Raw genomic sequence first — 16,030 nt, 5'->3', positions numbered from 1 at the left:
CCCTGCCTTTCAAAAACGGCCTTTTCACTCATTGAAACTCCTACCCTACGTGCTGGAGGGGCCCGTGGCCTAGCGTCAGGAACACAGGAAGCTGCATGATATGGAGTCAGACCCATGGATCAATCTCGCTGGGCATTGAACTTGGGATCTTCTGCAGGTCATGCACATGTCCTGCCATTGTGCTATGGGCTTTCCCCAAACCCTTTGTTTTCCCAAGAGTTTTAAGGATGAGCAGTGAATCAGGAAGTCACCAGTTCTCAGACTGCCATCCACATTCGGAATATAGAAATTATCATCTACCATGCAGGGTTGTTGCAATTATTGAAATGGTGGATAAAGCATGCCTCAACTGCGGTTAAGCACTATGAGATATATATATATATATATATATATATATATATATATATATATATATATATATATATATAAAATGATAGCAGCTCTTCTATGTTAGATGCAATGAGCCAAAAGAGTCGCCATGGAGACATAAGAGTATGAGATTCTTAATCCTGGGATCATGAGTTTGAACCCCATGTTGGGCAAAAGACCCTCATGGTCCCTTCCAACTCTGATTCTATTTCTCGCTCTCTCAATAGGTATTGCAAAGAAAGAAGAATTTAAGCAACTGCAACAATTCACCTTGTGAAGCACTGGAGAAAGTGATACCTTAACAAAGTCTAGTTTCTACACTGCCACCTTGTGGCATTTTGAGTCAAATGGCCCTGGTCATTAATTACCCTTCCGAAGCTGAGCTGAGAAACTAGAGGCAGGGAGTGAGGGAAAGGTACCAAAGGAGAGATCAAATCTAATCACAAAGGTCAGCTCCTCGAGACAGGAGTCTCCAGGGTACTTCCACACGGGTTATAGGTTGTAAAGAGGAAATCCTGGAAACAAAACTCTGTTACTTTCAACAACTTGAGTGTTAAACTTACTGCTAAATTGAGGGCTTACTGCCACCAAGTGGAACCAGCATGTACCTGCATGTCTCTCTTTGAAAAAAATGCCTTGGAGAGGATTTCTCCTTTGGGTTAGTTAACTCAGCCAAGGGATGGAGATACTCCAGATGTGCACCCCTCCCTCTTCAAAAAAGAAGAGCCTCCAGGGCATTGGCACGGGCTTTGAGAGACAGATTTATTAGACTTGTTAGTTAATGAATTCTCTCATGGTGGTCAAAACAAGAAATGTGATAGCCACATATGAAATCAGTTATTTTGGTACAAGCATTCATGGGCCATTTTCTCAGTTGCATGAAGCAGATTTGCAATGGCTGTCCTGGACTGTCAAGCAGTTACCGTAACCCCCAGCACCTGGTACATGATCATATGTGGAGACACAGAGGACTGAACCTGTACTTAGAAATGGGCTGACTTTAGATTTCCTCAGCTTCCATCCATCACGTGCAAGCCTAGTATGAAGAGGTTGGACGAAACCACACTTCAAGTTTGGCAGGATTTCAAACAGTGCAGAGACTTCATGTGCAAGCTCCCACTGCAGAACAAAAAGCACCGCTCCAAGCTGTGAAATCTCCCTGAGCCAAACAAGAGATGCAATTGTGTCCTCCTAAATATACTATTGGAGCAATGCACACATGGAGTGCATGGAGCATAAAGGGAGGGGCAGTACCTCTGGTAGGTGACACATCATGCTCCTTCTGGGGTAGTTTGTCCACCTTCAGTTCAGTCCCCACCATGCACTCAGCTCTCACCTATAGCAGCTGTCAGCATGCAAGAGTGACAATACCCCAGGAACAGTTTCAACTGGCCAGCTACACCAGGTGAGGGCAGCTGATGGGTCTCAAACCGTCAGAAAGTTAGGGACTTTCTCTGCACGCAAAGACAGGCTCCGGTGGATTGAGTGAACAAAACTAATAGTGGATCCAACAGTCAAAAAGGTGGTTTCTGCACACGCTGTACAGGGAAGTGAGGGGCAGATGGGGCATGTCAAGGAAAACTCTGGTCCTAAACCTCTGCTGCTTTGTGGAATATCTTCAGGGGGGGAAAGCTAAGGAGCAAACCCTACAAAAATCTGGAACGGAGTCCCCAAGACGGTTGGATGGCATCTAGTACACCTCCTTCCAGCAACTCCTGCTGCCAAGCTGGTGCCAGGTGTATTGCTGGACAGCCCAGGACCTCCATACACTCACTGTCCAGGCTTGTGCCCCAGGGGTCACTTCAGTGCCAACACAGTGGTTTGACTTCACCCCTGAAGGCACACTCCATCGTCTCTAGAGACAGAAGGATGCAAACTAATGTGTGCATACACCTATACCCCATTCCCAAGTCAGCCCTTCTTCAGAGCAACATGTGACGCCTACCTGCTCTGTGTCCACAAAATTTCACAGAATGGACTACTGAAGCATGAGGGGGGATTTGTAACTTTACCTGCTCCAGATCTGTAGCATGTCAAGAGCATTAATCTCATCTCCAGATGACCTATGGGGATGGGTAGATAAATGGCAATGCTACATTTATGGCTTGGCTAGTAAAACTAAACCGGACTTGTGGTTCCCATCCACTCCCATAGACACCCTCTAGTTATTGTAAATAGGATCCTCTGCACTCCACATTAAGCACACACTCAATTTTTCCAGCAGAGCTGAGTGATCAACCAAGCCCAGCTTCTATTAATCGACTAAGTACATTCATTTCCTCAATGGGATGCAGCAGAGGTGAAAAGGCAGCTCATCCAGACAGTAAAGAGTACATTCCTGGAAAATAACTGCATCGGATTCTCTGGTGGCTTGTTTGGTCTTCACTTCAGCTGAGCTCACTTTTGTTCTCAGAAAACGCGCCTGGTATACATTAATCCAGTAAGGAATTGACACCAAAATGGCACTGTGGTAAGAATCAGGTATCTCTGGTGAATCCCTTGCAAGATTCAGTGTAAAAAATTTAAGAAGCCATCTTGTACCAAGTCAGAGCATTGGTTCATCTAGCTTGGTAATGTCTGCACTGACAGGCAGCAGCTCTCTGGAGTTTCAGTTGGGCAACATTCCCAGCCCTACTGGGGCTTGAACTGGGACCCTCTGCATCCAAAACCCGATGCTCTACTACTGAGCTATGGCTCTTCCCCATACATATATAAGGAACTTGCATTTATCACCTTCTGTTCTACTAAATACCCAAATTACCCAGCTCTGTATCTGCCAAAAGGGAACCTAAGTGAGCAAGGAATGGTAGGTCGCCCCTTTCATCCCCCAACCAGGGAGTTAATAATATAAAATGGGATCCAACTAGCACTGCCTTCCATTCCCCAGGCTGCTTCAATACTGAAATCCCAAGTGGCACCAGCCTCCTTGCCCAACTACTGGAGTGCCCACAAAAAATGAGTGGGCATGAGATGGAGATGGCAAAGGGGCTATGCTCAAGTGCCAGGATTCCCAGCCCATGTTGCTCTTCCCCACATCTCTAAGAAAAGCACCACATAGTTCCAAATCTATCCTTTATTGACATGCTCCGAACAAAGAGTTTATTTCTTCTTTTCCACATCCTGCTCTGCTGCTTCCTTGGCTCGCTTAGCCCGGATGCCAAAGAGCCGAGCATTTGCCCGGGCCATGCGCAGGCTGGCAAAAGCCTTGAAATTCTTCTCTTCCTCTGATATAACCCGGGCTTTCTCTTTTTTGTAGACCTAAGGAAAGAACCAGACAATCAGGGCACACACAAAAAAGCTGCTTTCTTCCCACTTCTGATTCTGATTTGCCCACAATACGGTTCAGTCTAACACTTTTCAGTCACAGGCTGTATATACAGTTTACCTTTAAAGCACATCCAAATCACATTCATTCCTTCAAAGAATTCTGGGCAGTGTAGTTTATCCCCCAGAGAGTTACAATTCCTAGCAACCCTCAACAAATTGCAGTGCCCAGAATTCTTTTTGGGACAAAATGTGCTCAAAATATAGAATATGTATGCAGACTTAGCCCCTTTCTGTAGCAGCACTCAGTACACCAGAAGAGCCTGCTGGATCAGGCCAACGTCCCATTTAGTCCTGCATCTTGTTCTCACAGCGGCCAACCAGATGCTCTAATGTGAAGCCCACAAGGAGAACCTAAGCATAACAGCACCCTCCCTCACTCACTTGTAATTCTGAGCAACTGAAGTTCAGAGACACACTGACAGTGGAGTAGTTATGGCTAGTCCAGGCACAGGAAAAATTCATTGCCAAAATGATGCAGAAAACATTTTCTGCATCACTAGCAGAAAATCTAGTGATCAGTTAGAGGGACTGAAAATGAAGATGGTCAGCAGCATAGGGCCTTGAATATAAACATAGAGGATATCAACTTTTGGAATAATAGGAATAGTTATGGCCAGCAGTCTCAAAAAGGAAGTAAGAGTCAGGAAAGGCAGCCAAAATGACCAACAGGTTGGAGCATCTTCTCTTATGAGGGAAGGCTAAAATATTTGGGGCTTTTCGGGGGGGGGGGGGGAGAAGCATAGTAGAGAACTTCCCTCTTTCATAATTCTGGAGCACATGGGTCACCCAATTAAACTGACTGGCTGTAGGTTCAAGATAGACAAGAGGAATAGACAAGGAAAAGTCATTTTCTACTCAATGACTAATTAACTTGTGGAACCCACTGCCACAAGGTGTGACAACAGCCACTGGCTTAGGTGGCTTTCAAAGGAGATGAGACAAATTCATGTGGTAGGAGACTGTCAATGGTTTCTAGCTATAGTTGTATACTAGTTTATTTTACATTTATATACTGCCCCTCAATATACTGGATTTCCAGGGCAGTCACCTTATTTCTATTTAAAAAAAATTGAGCACCCATATCCAGAAATTCAGCACTGAGCACCTCTTGCTGGAGGACAAGCAAGAGCAGAGAGGGCTGTTTTCTTTAAGCCCTGCTGTTGCTGGGCTTCCCAGAGGCACTGTGAGAAGTAAGGACTTTAGAAGAGACCAATCCCAAGCAGGAGCTAACCAAGGCTAACCACCTACTTGACTGCTTCTTTTTTAATATGCCATTTCTGTTAGAAATTCAGTACTTCAGTATTTCTGTTAGAAATACCACCATTCACTTGTTCAGATTTCGTGTACGACTTACTCGAAAAACCAACCAACAAACTTCAATATTGATTGCAAACCTGTGTTTTGCAAGATTCCAAGGACATAACTATGATTGAGTGAATAAGAAGTAGCCAACACAACATTGAAGCTGCTCCTTTTTGTTAGGTCAAAGAACATCATTTGACACTCAAGAAACCATGCTGGAAGCAGGAAATTTCCCATTACAATGTCTATAAATTTCAGAGGAAAGATCTATGGAAGTCACTTACATTTTTGATGGGCATAACTGGTCCAGAGAGCTGTGTGGCCATCTTGAGCTCTTCAGCCTGTGGAGAGAAGAAAATGTTCAGGCATTAACTTATTTATTCCACCTCCCTTTTTTGGACAGCACGAAAAAAAAACCTAGCTTGGATTATGTCATACAAGTGCTGAGGGAGCCTCTAAAAATTTTACTGTAGGGGCAAGGTTAGGCAGAGTTGAAAACAAAGAATACCAAAATTCCCAGTTTAGCCGTATAGTGCTGTCATCTCACTTTTCCTCTACACTTCTGCTCTCTCTCCAATACAGGTAACTGCAAGGTCTTTAAAGACATATGTACACACTTTGAGAATCATAGCAACTAAGGAAGAGGGCCCTGGAACAAACTTTTTTAAAAATAATTTTTATTAAAGATTTCTTAGTTTACAAATATATGTGCATCCTCTTTTTTCAAGCTGCGTTTTCTACAGATCAGTTTCATTTGTTGTGAGACATTAATGTTGCATGCAGTATTGGGTTGGGAAGAAAAGAGAGGGAGGGGGTGGTGAGTGGGGTGGTAATGCTTCTACTTAGTGGTTTTGTGTCAGTGTCACTTGTGGGGGTTATCTATCTATTTGCTTGTCACATTTCCTTGGTGGTGAGGGGATGGGGGTGGCCTTGTCTTTGGGTGGCTATATTGGAACAAACTTGTAATGTTGTGGCTGAAGTAGCATGTGACCACCAGCAATGGAAAGCAGGTAGTGTTTTTGCCTCTTATACTGGATGCAAGCTTTTTTGTGCCCCAGTCATAATCAAGTACTCCTTGGAAGTTGTGTCCTTGGGAGCTTTATAGTGTGCTTTGCAGCACAGCTTTCGCCCCACCAGACTTATTAGAAATAAAGCTCCCTTCTCCTGCAACATCTACTTCCCCATAAATTCTCCCCTATATACTTACTGCACTGTCGCCCTTCTTAGGGGCAGAAGGTTTCCGGGGAAAGAGAATGATCTTAGAGCGGTATTCCTTCAGCCGCTGCACATTTGCTTGCAGGGCTTCTGTTGACCTGTTCCGGCGCCTGGGGTCCACTGAGATACCAATTGTCTGGGCAAACTTCTTGTTGATGCCAGCCATCTAGGGAAAGCATATTAACCTAAGCCACAAGTAAAAGCAACTTGTACATTGCCAGCCTGTACCTGCTATGGCAGCAGAACAGTCATCAGCTGGAAAACTTCTTACTTGTCTACTTAACAATATTTATACTTTATATAATAGTATAGCAATGTTTTCAAAAATTGTTGTTACCCTATGTTTTCTTTGTTTTTCTGCTAATGTATTAACAAAATATTTGTTTTGAAACTCTTTAATAATTTTTTTTTACAAAGAGAAGGAAAGCTTCAAAAGGTAAGTAATCACAGTACTGAGATTCCAGGGACAGAGCCATCATCTGATTGAAAGACTCTCAAAGAAATGGCAAGTGGCTTGCAAGGGCAACAAAGAGAGACCTTCTGGTAGGATGCTAATGTACCTGGCCAAACAATTTTTCTCCAGTACCTAAAAAGAAATCTCCACCAAAATACTGAATAAAAATATGTAAGGCTAAACTGTTGTCCTTTAAGCAATTATAAACAGACAACAGAAGGGTGTGGGTTTTAATTTTTAACTGCCTAAAGATCCTCGTATAACCCACTCTGAAGGAACAGGGATTAGCTATACTATCGCTATAAAACTCTCTATCTGTTTAATTCAAGAACTTCCACTATAAATACAAAAACTAATCCTCCAAGAAATCTGATTCAATGAAGTTTTTTGGTTATATGGAAGCCCCACCAACCACTGTACAAAACACATCAGATTCCTGTGTATCTTAGCTCAAATATCATATGCCACAAGCCAAAACAACCTGTATTTCAGAGGCAGGCACTCATGTGTTAAGAGACACCTATGCTTTTTTACTTACTCTCAGCTCCTCCAAGCTGAATCCTCTACCAGCACGGACTTTTGTGTGGTAACGTACAGTGGGGCACCTCACAATTGGCCTGATTGGTCCAGATACTGGACGTGGAGCAATACGACGGGCCTTCGCCTGACGGGTCTTCCTCCTGGGTGCAGAAAGAAGTACAAAAGGGCTATGTTAAACCTGTTCTCTCTCCAAATATAACCCTTACTGAGCTCCCCTTACAGATAAACTTGGGATTGCTTGCAAGGGAAGGAGGCATAAGGAAAGCATAAGAACAAAGGAAGTCCTGCTGGATCAGACCAAAGACCCACTTAGTCCAGCAACCTGGCCAATCAGACACCTAAAAGAAGCCTGCAAGCAGGTCCCCAGTGCAACTGCTTCATGTAATTCCTGGCAGCTGTTATTCAGAAGCATACTGCCTCTGGAGGCAGAACTGGCCATCACTAGGAGCCACTGATAGCCTTATCTTCCATGAATTCATCAAATCCTAGCACCACTCTTGTGCAAATAAATTCCATAGTTTGAGCAATGTGATGTGTGAAGCTATGCTCCTTTTGTATGCTTTACTGGAAGACCTGGAATTCTAGTATTATGTGAGAAAAAAACATTACTTCTTTTTTCCAACTCATGCATAATTTTATGCCTCTTATGTCCCTCCTTACTCACCTTCGCTCCCACCACAAACTACAAGTTGCAAATCTAACTTTTCCTTATAGGAGTTGCTCCAACCCCTTAATCATTTTGGTTGCCCTTCTCTGCACCTTTTCCAGCTGAGCAATATCATTTTTGAGATGTGGAAATCAGAACTACAGACAGTATTTAAACTGCAGTAACACCAGAGATTTATATAAAGGCATTAAGACAGTTCCATTTTCAATCCTTTAACTGAGTAGATAGAAATAAAAAAAGCTACAGCCATCAGCTTATATGGGTTCAAAGGGTCATCAATGTGGTACAGAGATTCCGGAGAATTTTCATCATCTGGCTGAAGAACTAAACGAGTGTCTTGCAGAAAGCCAAAAATGGCAAGGCTCACATTTGCTTGCCTTTTGCATTATCCAGACAGCTGTATGTTAGCCGAGCACTGGACACAAAGAACACAAATGCAAGGGGCTCAGCACACCTCACCTGCGGATCTTCCTAGCAGGCTGATTAAACCATGTGGCCACTCGTCTTTGCCAGTCTTTGTGAAAATGGGGATTCAAGATCATGCCATTCCGGCTGGGCGCCATGGCTCCTTATGTCCCTGAAAATACAAACAGTATGGATTAGACTCCTTATGATTTCCATTTTAACATCTCTTTTCAGCATACAAAATATTATTTATCCTTGCAACATTTCTGTGAAGTATACTGGAGACATATAATGTTATGCCCTTCTAAGCCCAATGGAAACCTAGCATTTGGATTCCTAATTGTGCCAAAGGTTGGAAACTTGCAGCAGAATGCAGTTATGATGCAGGAAACCTTTTACTTTTATTAGGAAGAACTTTGATCCGTTCATCAAGTATCCCACACTCTGTTTAACAGTATCAAACATGCAACTCTGCAGCATCTCTTCTGCAAGAGACCTTACAATAACATAAGGAGCTACCTACTTGCTTAATTTTGGCTGGTCCTGGCTACAGTGATTGGCAGCAGCCCTTCCAGGTTCAAAACCCTTCAACAGGAGATCCCAGAGAATGAACCTTCTACATGTACTCCTGCTGAACTATGGGGCCCTCCCTTACATATGAAACTGCTGTTTAGGATCAGGCTATTAGTTCAGACTAATACTGAGTCTTCCCTAGCAAAGGCATTCAAGATACTAAATATCTTTTTTTTTTCCCTTTCCTCCCCTCACTCTTGTCTTATCCCTCAACCCCATACTTCCTATTCAAAGTAATGTCTCATTCTGAATGTGACTGACTTGTCACATTGTATGAAGGATACACAGACTTCATTTTTTTTTAATGATACTAAAGATCTAACTTGGAGCCTCTTGCCAATGCCCTATCAGAATGGTAAAATATGGGGTCATATCAGCCAAACGTACAAGGCAGCCTTCATTCAGATTCTGCACATTGCTCCACTGAGCCCAATACTGACTGATCTGGCTGGCTGTGGCTCTTCAAAGTCTTCCTCGTCCTGCTATCCAAGAGCTTAAACCTATGGCCTTCTGCAGGCAAAGTCTGTGTTACACCCACTAAACTAGACTCCATCCCCACACAGGAACCTACCTCAAGCTGACTCAAACCCTGTTAAGCTTAAGAATAATGGTTTATTTCACTATGAATAAGAAAAAGCTGGTGGCTTTAAAACTGCTTGTTTAAAACGTTCAAAAGCTCATTAGCATTCAGGGATACAATGGTAAAGGTAAAGGACCCCTGACAGTTAAGTGCAGTCGCAGACGACTCTGGGGTTGCGGCGCTCATCTCGCTTTGCAGGCCGAGGGAGCTACACTTGACTAAATCCCATAAAGGGGAAACCATTTTTGCAGAGTCAATAATAAAATCCTCAATGAACACGAAAGCACCCAGCAAAACAAATGCCCTGCACTTCTTCAGGACATTGCATTTTAGCCAAAACTACTACAGTTAATGAGTTGTAATAGGTCGTTCTTCACTAGCCAATATCACTCCGAAATACTGTAGCTGTAGCTTGACTAACAGGGCTACAAATCCTATTAATTGGTGCAATAACTCTTGGCCAGAGACAGAACCTGGTACCACGATATGAATGAGCTACGGGTGCCCCCGGGACGCTGGCTTCACTTACCCACCACTGGATGCTCTGGTGACACCAGCCCCTCGAAGGCCGCTAGCCGTCCTAACCGAGGCGCCAGAGGCTGGGCTTGGGCCCGCCTGTGTGCTCCACTTCTGAGCTCTGGCTGGGCCTTTCTAAATAACGAGGCAGATCCAGAAGCTCCATGGAGCGCAAAGGATCGCCTCTAACAACCAGGCAAGAGCCCATCAGTCTCCCCACCGGGACCCCATAACCTTTCCGTAACGTCCACAAGACCCTCTAGAACCCCGGAGTCCGCCCCCGGAGTCCCCCATCCCCGCGCAGACGACGGATGAAGGCGGATAGCCAACCAGGCCTCCCCCCAGCACGAGAACTCACCTCCCGGGAGAGAAAATGGCCGGCCGGAAAAAGAAAGAACTCTCGCCAGGAACTCTGGGATATCTGAGCCGCCGTGCGTGACCCGGTTCAGGAAACGCGAAACGCTCCGTCCGCGGCCAATCAGGGAGAGGGAATTACCCTAACTGGCGTCAGCCGCTATGTCCAACACATTGTCTTGCCAGTAACAAAGATGGCGCCCATCTTAAAGGTACCGCGGCCGTTCAATTCTGCCGGCTCGTAATGGATGGAGGGGCGTGGGAAGGGAGTCTCCTATTCAAAGAGTCTCATTTACTGTTCCTTTCCGTTTGGTATTTGACCCCACCCACCATCGGGATGTAGTCCCTAAAGGTTGGCCAGAGGAAAATGCAGCCATGGGGCTGAAAAATGTCCCTCTCCCCACATAATGTGTCTTTCCTTGGTATCAGCACATGAGGGCACAGGTAATGCAAAGGAACAAACTACTGCTGAAACTGCACTCACCGTTGTGAGGGGTGGGGAGGTGATGATGCCTCACCAACTACTGCCTGGGTTGGCTCAAAAGCACAAGAACTCACCTCCCACAAAAGCAAAGGTAGAAGAAGGTAAAGGACCCCTGGATGGTTAAGTGCAGTCAAAGGCGACTATGGGGTTGCGGTGCTCATCTCACTTTTCAGGCCAAGGGAGCTGACGTTTGTCCACAGACAGCTTTCCAGGTCGTGTGACCAGCATGACTAAACAGCTGCTGGTGGGTGGAGGATCATGATGAGTACCAGAGCACACGAAAATGCCATTTACCTTCCCACCACAGCAGTACCTGTCTATCTACTGGCACTGGCTTGCTTTCGAACTGCTAGGTTGGCAGGAGCTGGGACAGAACAGCGGGAGCTCACCCCGTTGCTCGGATTTGAACCACCGACTATGTGACTGGAAGCCCAAGAGGCTCAGTGGTTTAGATCACAGCACCACCCATGCCCCAAAAGCACATAGCCACTGACTGGATATAAAGGTGGGCCAAGGGGAGAACCAAGGCATAAACCTTCCTGAAGAGAACATGGTAGACAACAACTGTATCATTCAGCACTGGGATACCTCCTTCCACATGGAGGCGAAGTGGCAGACAGAAAGCAGCAGCTGACTGATGTCTGGTGATGGACCTGGTGGAAATTGGCAGGTTTGCTGGGTGGAAGCTGGTGAAGTATGCATTCAGAAGCCAGTGGATGCTGAAAGGCTGGAGCAAGCTGGTGTTTGTGGATGTAAACTGGTTGAGGTGAATGGTGTGTGTCTGGGTGCATTCAGGGGGTTCTGGAAGCCGCCCTCCTGGCACAGGGTGAATACATGAACCAGTGGATATTCATGGGTGGAAGCCAGTGGAAGTTGGCAGGCTGAAGTGAGGGACGAAGTTGCCAGGCAGAAGGCAGTGGAGGTGGCTGGATGATGGTCAGTTGGCTGCCATCCCCCTCAGTATGCCTGTTTGCCTTTCAGGGTTGTCTGAAACTGGCAAGGTTTACTCTGAAACCAGCCATGGAAGTAATGAAGAGAACTGCAGGCTTTGCAAGTCCCCTTCTATTTCTGAAGAAATGTGCTCGTTACACAGGAAACCCAACATACCACTTTTATAGTGCGCAAGTCCTGCTTACTGGTGGCATCTGGTTAGCCACTCAGAATACAGAATTCTGGACAAAATCCAGCATGCTGTTCTAATGTCCTTAGAATTGTAACCCCAATTGCATTGTGACAAACTTAATAAAAGTTCTGCAGCATCTGATAAATCAGAGTTCAATACCTTGCTCCCCAGTGGCCAGGCACTATGAGCACTGCCTTAACTGTGGCCAATAAGATTCTCCGTTGGGCCAAATCTAGGAGATTCTCCTCTATTGCCACTAAAAGGAACAGACTGCAGTGAATTGTACATGTTGAAAATGGCACATATTAATGTCACGGATAGCATCTACAGTAACCTGAGCCTACAGTAGACTGAACTGATGCACACATATCTAAAGTCTTACTGAGCTTAAAAGGGCTTACAAGCAATAGTGCATGCATAACACTGTAGCCCAAATAACACTGTGACACACTTAAGAAAAGCTCTGTATGATCTGATATAGTTAGTTCAGCATCCTGCTCCCCAACAGCCAGGCACTATTGAGCCCTGGCATAGCTTGGCCAATGAGAATTTTTTATCGCATCAGGTATAGGAGACTCCCCACTAGCGGCATTTTAAGCAAGGGAACACAGTGCACTTCACTGAACAGACTACAGTGAGTTGCATATACTGAAAATGGCACGTATTAATGTCATAGATTGTATTTGCAGTAATAAAACAGTTTAAATGATGACTCATGCCCATTGAGAATGACGATAAATGACTAGTGAGTGGTATTTGAGTTCTGTAAGACTTTATTTCATTTTTTAATAGATGGCAAAGGTACAAGCAGCTGAGATGATAGAGATTTATTACAGTTTATGCTAGGCCATGGTTTATAAATACATTGAGCAAGAACTCTTCGAAAGATAAGAAAAGTGGGAAAATCTAGGTGGGGAACACTTGTGACTCTCTCACCATCCCTCCCCCAGTGACAACTTCTTCAATTGAACAATTTTCAAATTTCATTTTCTTGAGAAATACCCAACTGGAAAGACATACCAACCATTTCAGATGCCAAGACCCAGCACAGTTAAATTTAACGTAACTTTCTTGCTCCAAAATTTCTTTCAATATGATGCTACTTTAGATGGAGGTTTTTAAGCAGATGCGAGATGACCATCTGTCATGTATGATTTAGCTAACATTCCTGCATTGCAGGGGGCTGGACTAGATGGCCCTTGGGATCCCTTTCATCTCTGCAATTCCATGAGCCAAAGCATTAACCACCCTTGTGCTAAAGCTTAGCTACTGCCAGTGAGTCTGGCGAGTCTGGCTCCCTCTTGGAGGGAAATGGGCTAAATTACTGCCACTGTGATTCAGAAACTTGGCATATTGCCCCACAGATATTGTCACAGATATATAGCAATTTGGTACAAATTTGTCAATAGACCACTAGGTGGTACACACAGATCACCAATGACTTTTCTTTCAAGGCCCACTGGGGGAGATGGAGAAAGGGACTGTTTACAGACCAGTGCTGAAATGCTTGATTTTCTTTTATGTCGTAGTGCAATATCACGTTGAAATACATATTCAGGAGGATCATATCTCCAGGGATTTTGATAGCCGCAGTTCTAAATAGCAAACTCTCTTCACGTTGAGGCAATTCAGAGTGCAAATGTGTGCACACTCATCCCATCTATGCACGAGGGTAGTCTCAGAAAAGAGGCAGTTTTGAGAACTGCCAATTAAATATTGGCAGGAGTGGAGGAAAATCTGGACAAGGGTTGTATAAGGATACAGACAATAGTCCTCATGGAAATAATCTATGGAGTGTGTTTGAAAATGCAGCTAGCCCTTTCTCTCTCCACTCCACCTCCCTTAAGCTGTTATTGTACAGCAGGAAATTGTCTATCCCTCCCCCCACCCAACTCCTGTTACAAGCTGCTTTAGAGACACATTCAGTCTAAAGGCCTGTGTGTAAGAACCACAAGCTACCAGCCAGCCAGAGTACTTTCTGAAAGGCTTGAGGATTCTCTCTCCCTTCCAAGTCACTCCAGGGAGCCCCACCAGCATTCAGAGGTTGTGCCTGCCCCTATCTTTGTGGCCAGAGTTACATAGGTCAAAGGACCTATATCATGGTGACATAGGTCAAAGGAAATCTACATCTCCATTGTCCATATCAGACTTTCTACACCTCAAGAGACATGTGTAAAAATCAGGGAAATATTTGTGTTGTTGGTTCTGGGGAGAAGCATTAAACTCCGGATGCTAGTGATGCAGCTATTGCTGTCATGTCAAAAGAGGGTTGCAGTGTGTGGCACCAGAAAAAAGAAGAAGATGAAGCAGAGCACAGCAGCTGCTGCTTTTGTGGGAGGACTGGGACACAATGGCTGGTTCTGCCCAGACTGACCACACACATTCCCATAACTGTAACCTGGTGACCCAGAGGCACTGGGACCCTTCCCAATGAGCCTTGATGAGCCCATGCACATACATCAACCACAGCTTGATCATTTTTAGAGCAGGGGAAGCTGGACCCTGCTCGCAGCCCATCACAAAATATGAGCAGAGCAGCCTACACACAGGCATGAAATAACTCTCTTTGCGCCTCTAGTTCAGAAAGGAAGCTGCTCAGTCCCTTCTCTCACTTGGCCGTTTTCAAACTGGTCTCTGGTCAAACTCTTCCTCCTCCTCTTGGCTCTGGGGTGACTGAGGTGCCTCTTCATCTCCCATATCTTGTTTGTCCCTCTCGGCCTCAATCCAGCTCTGAGGGCTAATCATTTTCTTGGGCCCATGTGGAGGAGGCCCAATCAAGGCTTCTATGTCATCGTAGTTGATGACTTCTTTCTCCAGCAGGGCATCGGCCAGCTAGACACAGAAAAGGTGACAGATGGTAAGCATTTACATGCACACACAGGCCAGAGAAACCTAAACATGGAAATAGGATACACTGGGGCTCAGCCATCCACTGGCTGAAGCAAGGACCAACTCACCTCAAGGAAAGCACTCTCAAGGACAGGGATGGAAACCTAAGACTTTTCAGACGTTGCTGGACTCCAACTCCCATCAGTCCCTGAAGCCAGCATGGCCAAAGGTCAGGGATGATGGGTGTTGTAATCCAACAACATTTTGAGCGCCACAGGTTTCCTGCACCTGCTTTAGGACACCACATTCCATTCAAAGGATTCTTTTTTCCTCCCCCCCCCCTTGATCTTCAAAGGAAGCAACAGTTTGAGGACAGTTTATCACATGCATGAAAGAACTTGCATTCTACATAGACCTCTCTTCTCCCATGGCAGGTGCCATTGCATAGAGCAAAGATAACGATTAAGAGAAGTATTGTGTATGTAGCTATGAAAGAAAAAAGTATGGCAGTGGTGTGAATGTACAAAGAAAGGGACAAGGGTGCACATGTGGGGCCATTTGAGGAATGTTACATCAGGTCTCCTACCCTGCAGCTCTCAGAGTTTCTCCCTTCACATTCCTGGCATCACAAGGAGCTGAAATGCGCCACAACCCACTGCTTCTTGCCACTATCAGCCAAGGAAAAGGGCTGCCGTGTTTCCCAATGCAAGTGGCAACCAAAACAGTATCTAAGACTCTGCAGAGGAATCATCTTAGCCATGGTCCATTTTGTTCTCTTAGTTGGCTCTCAGCAGAGTAGCTGCTACCTTGTTTTAAAAAAACCAGTCCTCCCCTGCCAAGTTGCTCAAAGCACTTTTTGAAGCCTCACAAGCTACCCTGTAGCTAGGCTAAAGAGAAGCAACTTGCCCATGGCCAGCCACTGAACTTTCAATAGCAGAGCAGGGTTCTGAGTCTGGATCACTCCCGCTTCCCAGTCACCCCCACCCCCAATTCAATCTGAATCCCTCTGGTGTTCTGCAAGCCTTACTGCTTTCAGTTTGTCCCGATTCTCTAACAGCAGTTTCTCTGTGCGCCTGTAGGCTTGGGCCACCAGCATCTTTGCTTCCTAGAAGAGATACAAAAACCAGAGGAGGAGTTATAGCAACAAGGCTGAGCCAAGAGAGATGAAGATTCTGAGCTGCAGTTCATACCCCTTCAGCAAAGTCACAGAGCCCCAGAGATCCTAATGAAGAACAGCTCATAGGTAAAGAACAGCTTAGTTGGGTGCAGAGTGTGATGGCACATCTCACATT

General features: G+C 45.2%; 2 protein-coding genes across 2 annotated transcripts in view; both read right to left on the bottom strand.

Annotated features, from left to right (window-relative positions):
* Positions 1-3,427: 3,427 nt before the first annotated feature.
* RPL13 (ribosomal protein L13) lies at positions 3,428-10,423 on the bottom strand. The gene is made up of 6 exons (XM_082233443.1): positions 10,307-10,423; positions 8,334-8,451; positions 7,206-7,347; positions 6,206-6,379; positions 5,283-5,339; positions 3,428-3,627 (listed from the first exon to the last, which is right to left on the bottom strand). Exons 2-6 carry the CDS (start codon positions 8,435-8,437, stop codon positions 3,469-3,471), a joined length of 636 nt encoding a protein of 211 aa, XP_082089569.1. The 5' UTR covers positions 8,438-8,451; positions 10,307-10,423; the 3' UTR covers positions 3,428-3,468.
* A 2,241-nt stretch (positions 10,424-12,664) lies between these two features.
* Positions 12,665-16,030, bottom strand: part of SPG7 (SPG7 matrix AAA peptidase subunit, paraplegin) — a 33,422-nt gene continuing 30,056 nt past the window's right edge. Inside the window, exons 16-17 of the mRNA XM_082233442.1 lie at positions 15,766-15,843; positions 12,665-14,741 (exon numbers count right to left, since the gene is read on the bottom strand). Of these exons, the coding sequence (XP_082089568.1) occupies positions 14,532-14,741; positions 15,766-15,843 (288 nt within the window). The 3' untranslated portion in view covers positions 12,665-14,531. The remainder of the gene's footprint in view (positions 14,742-15,765; positions 15,844-16,030) is intronic.

The sequence above is a fragment of the Podarcis vaucheri genome, assembly GCF_965113315.1.
Source record: "Podarcis vaucheri genome assembly, chromosome: 7".
Lineage (NCBI taxonomy): Eukaryota > Metazoa > Chordata > Lepidosauria > Squamata > Lacertidae > Podarcis > Podarcis vaucheri.
The sequence above is the reverse complement of the archived record's forward strand: the minus strand, read 5'-3'. Positions and strand labels throughout refer to the sequence as shown.

Coding starts and splice junctions, on each gene's coding strand:
- RPL13 (XM_082233443.1), bottom strand. CDS start 8,437: ATGGCGCCCAGCCGGAATGGCATGATCTTGAATCCCCATTTTCACAAA. Junction 7,348..8,333: donor CCTGCTAGGAAGATCCGCAG/GTGAGGTGTGCT, acceptor TTCTGCACCCAG/GAGGAAGACCCGTCAGGCGA. Junction 3,628..5,282: donor CAGTTATGCCCATCAAAAAT/GTAAGTGACTTC, acceptor TTCTTTCCTTAG/GTCTACAAAAAAGAGAAAGC.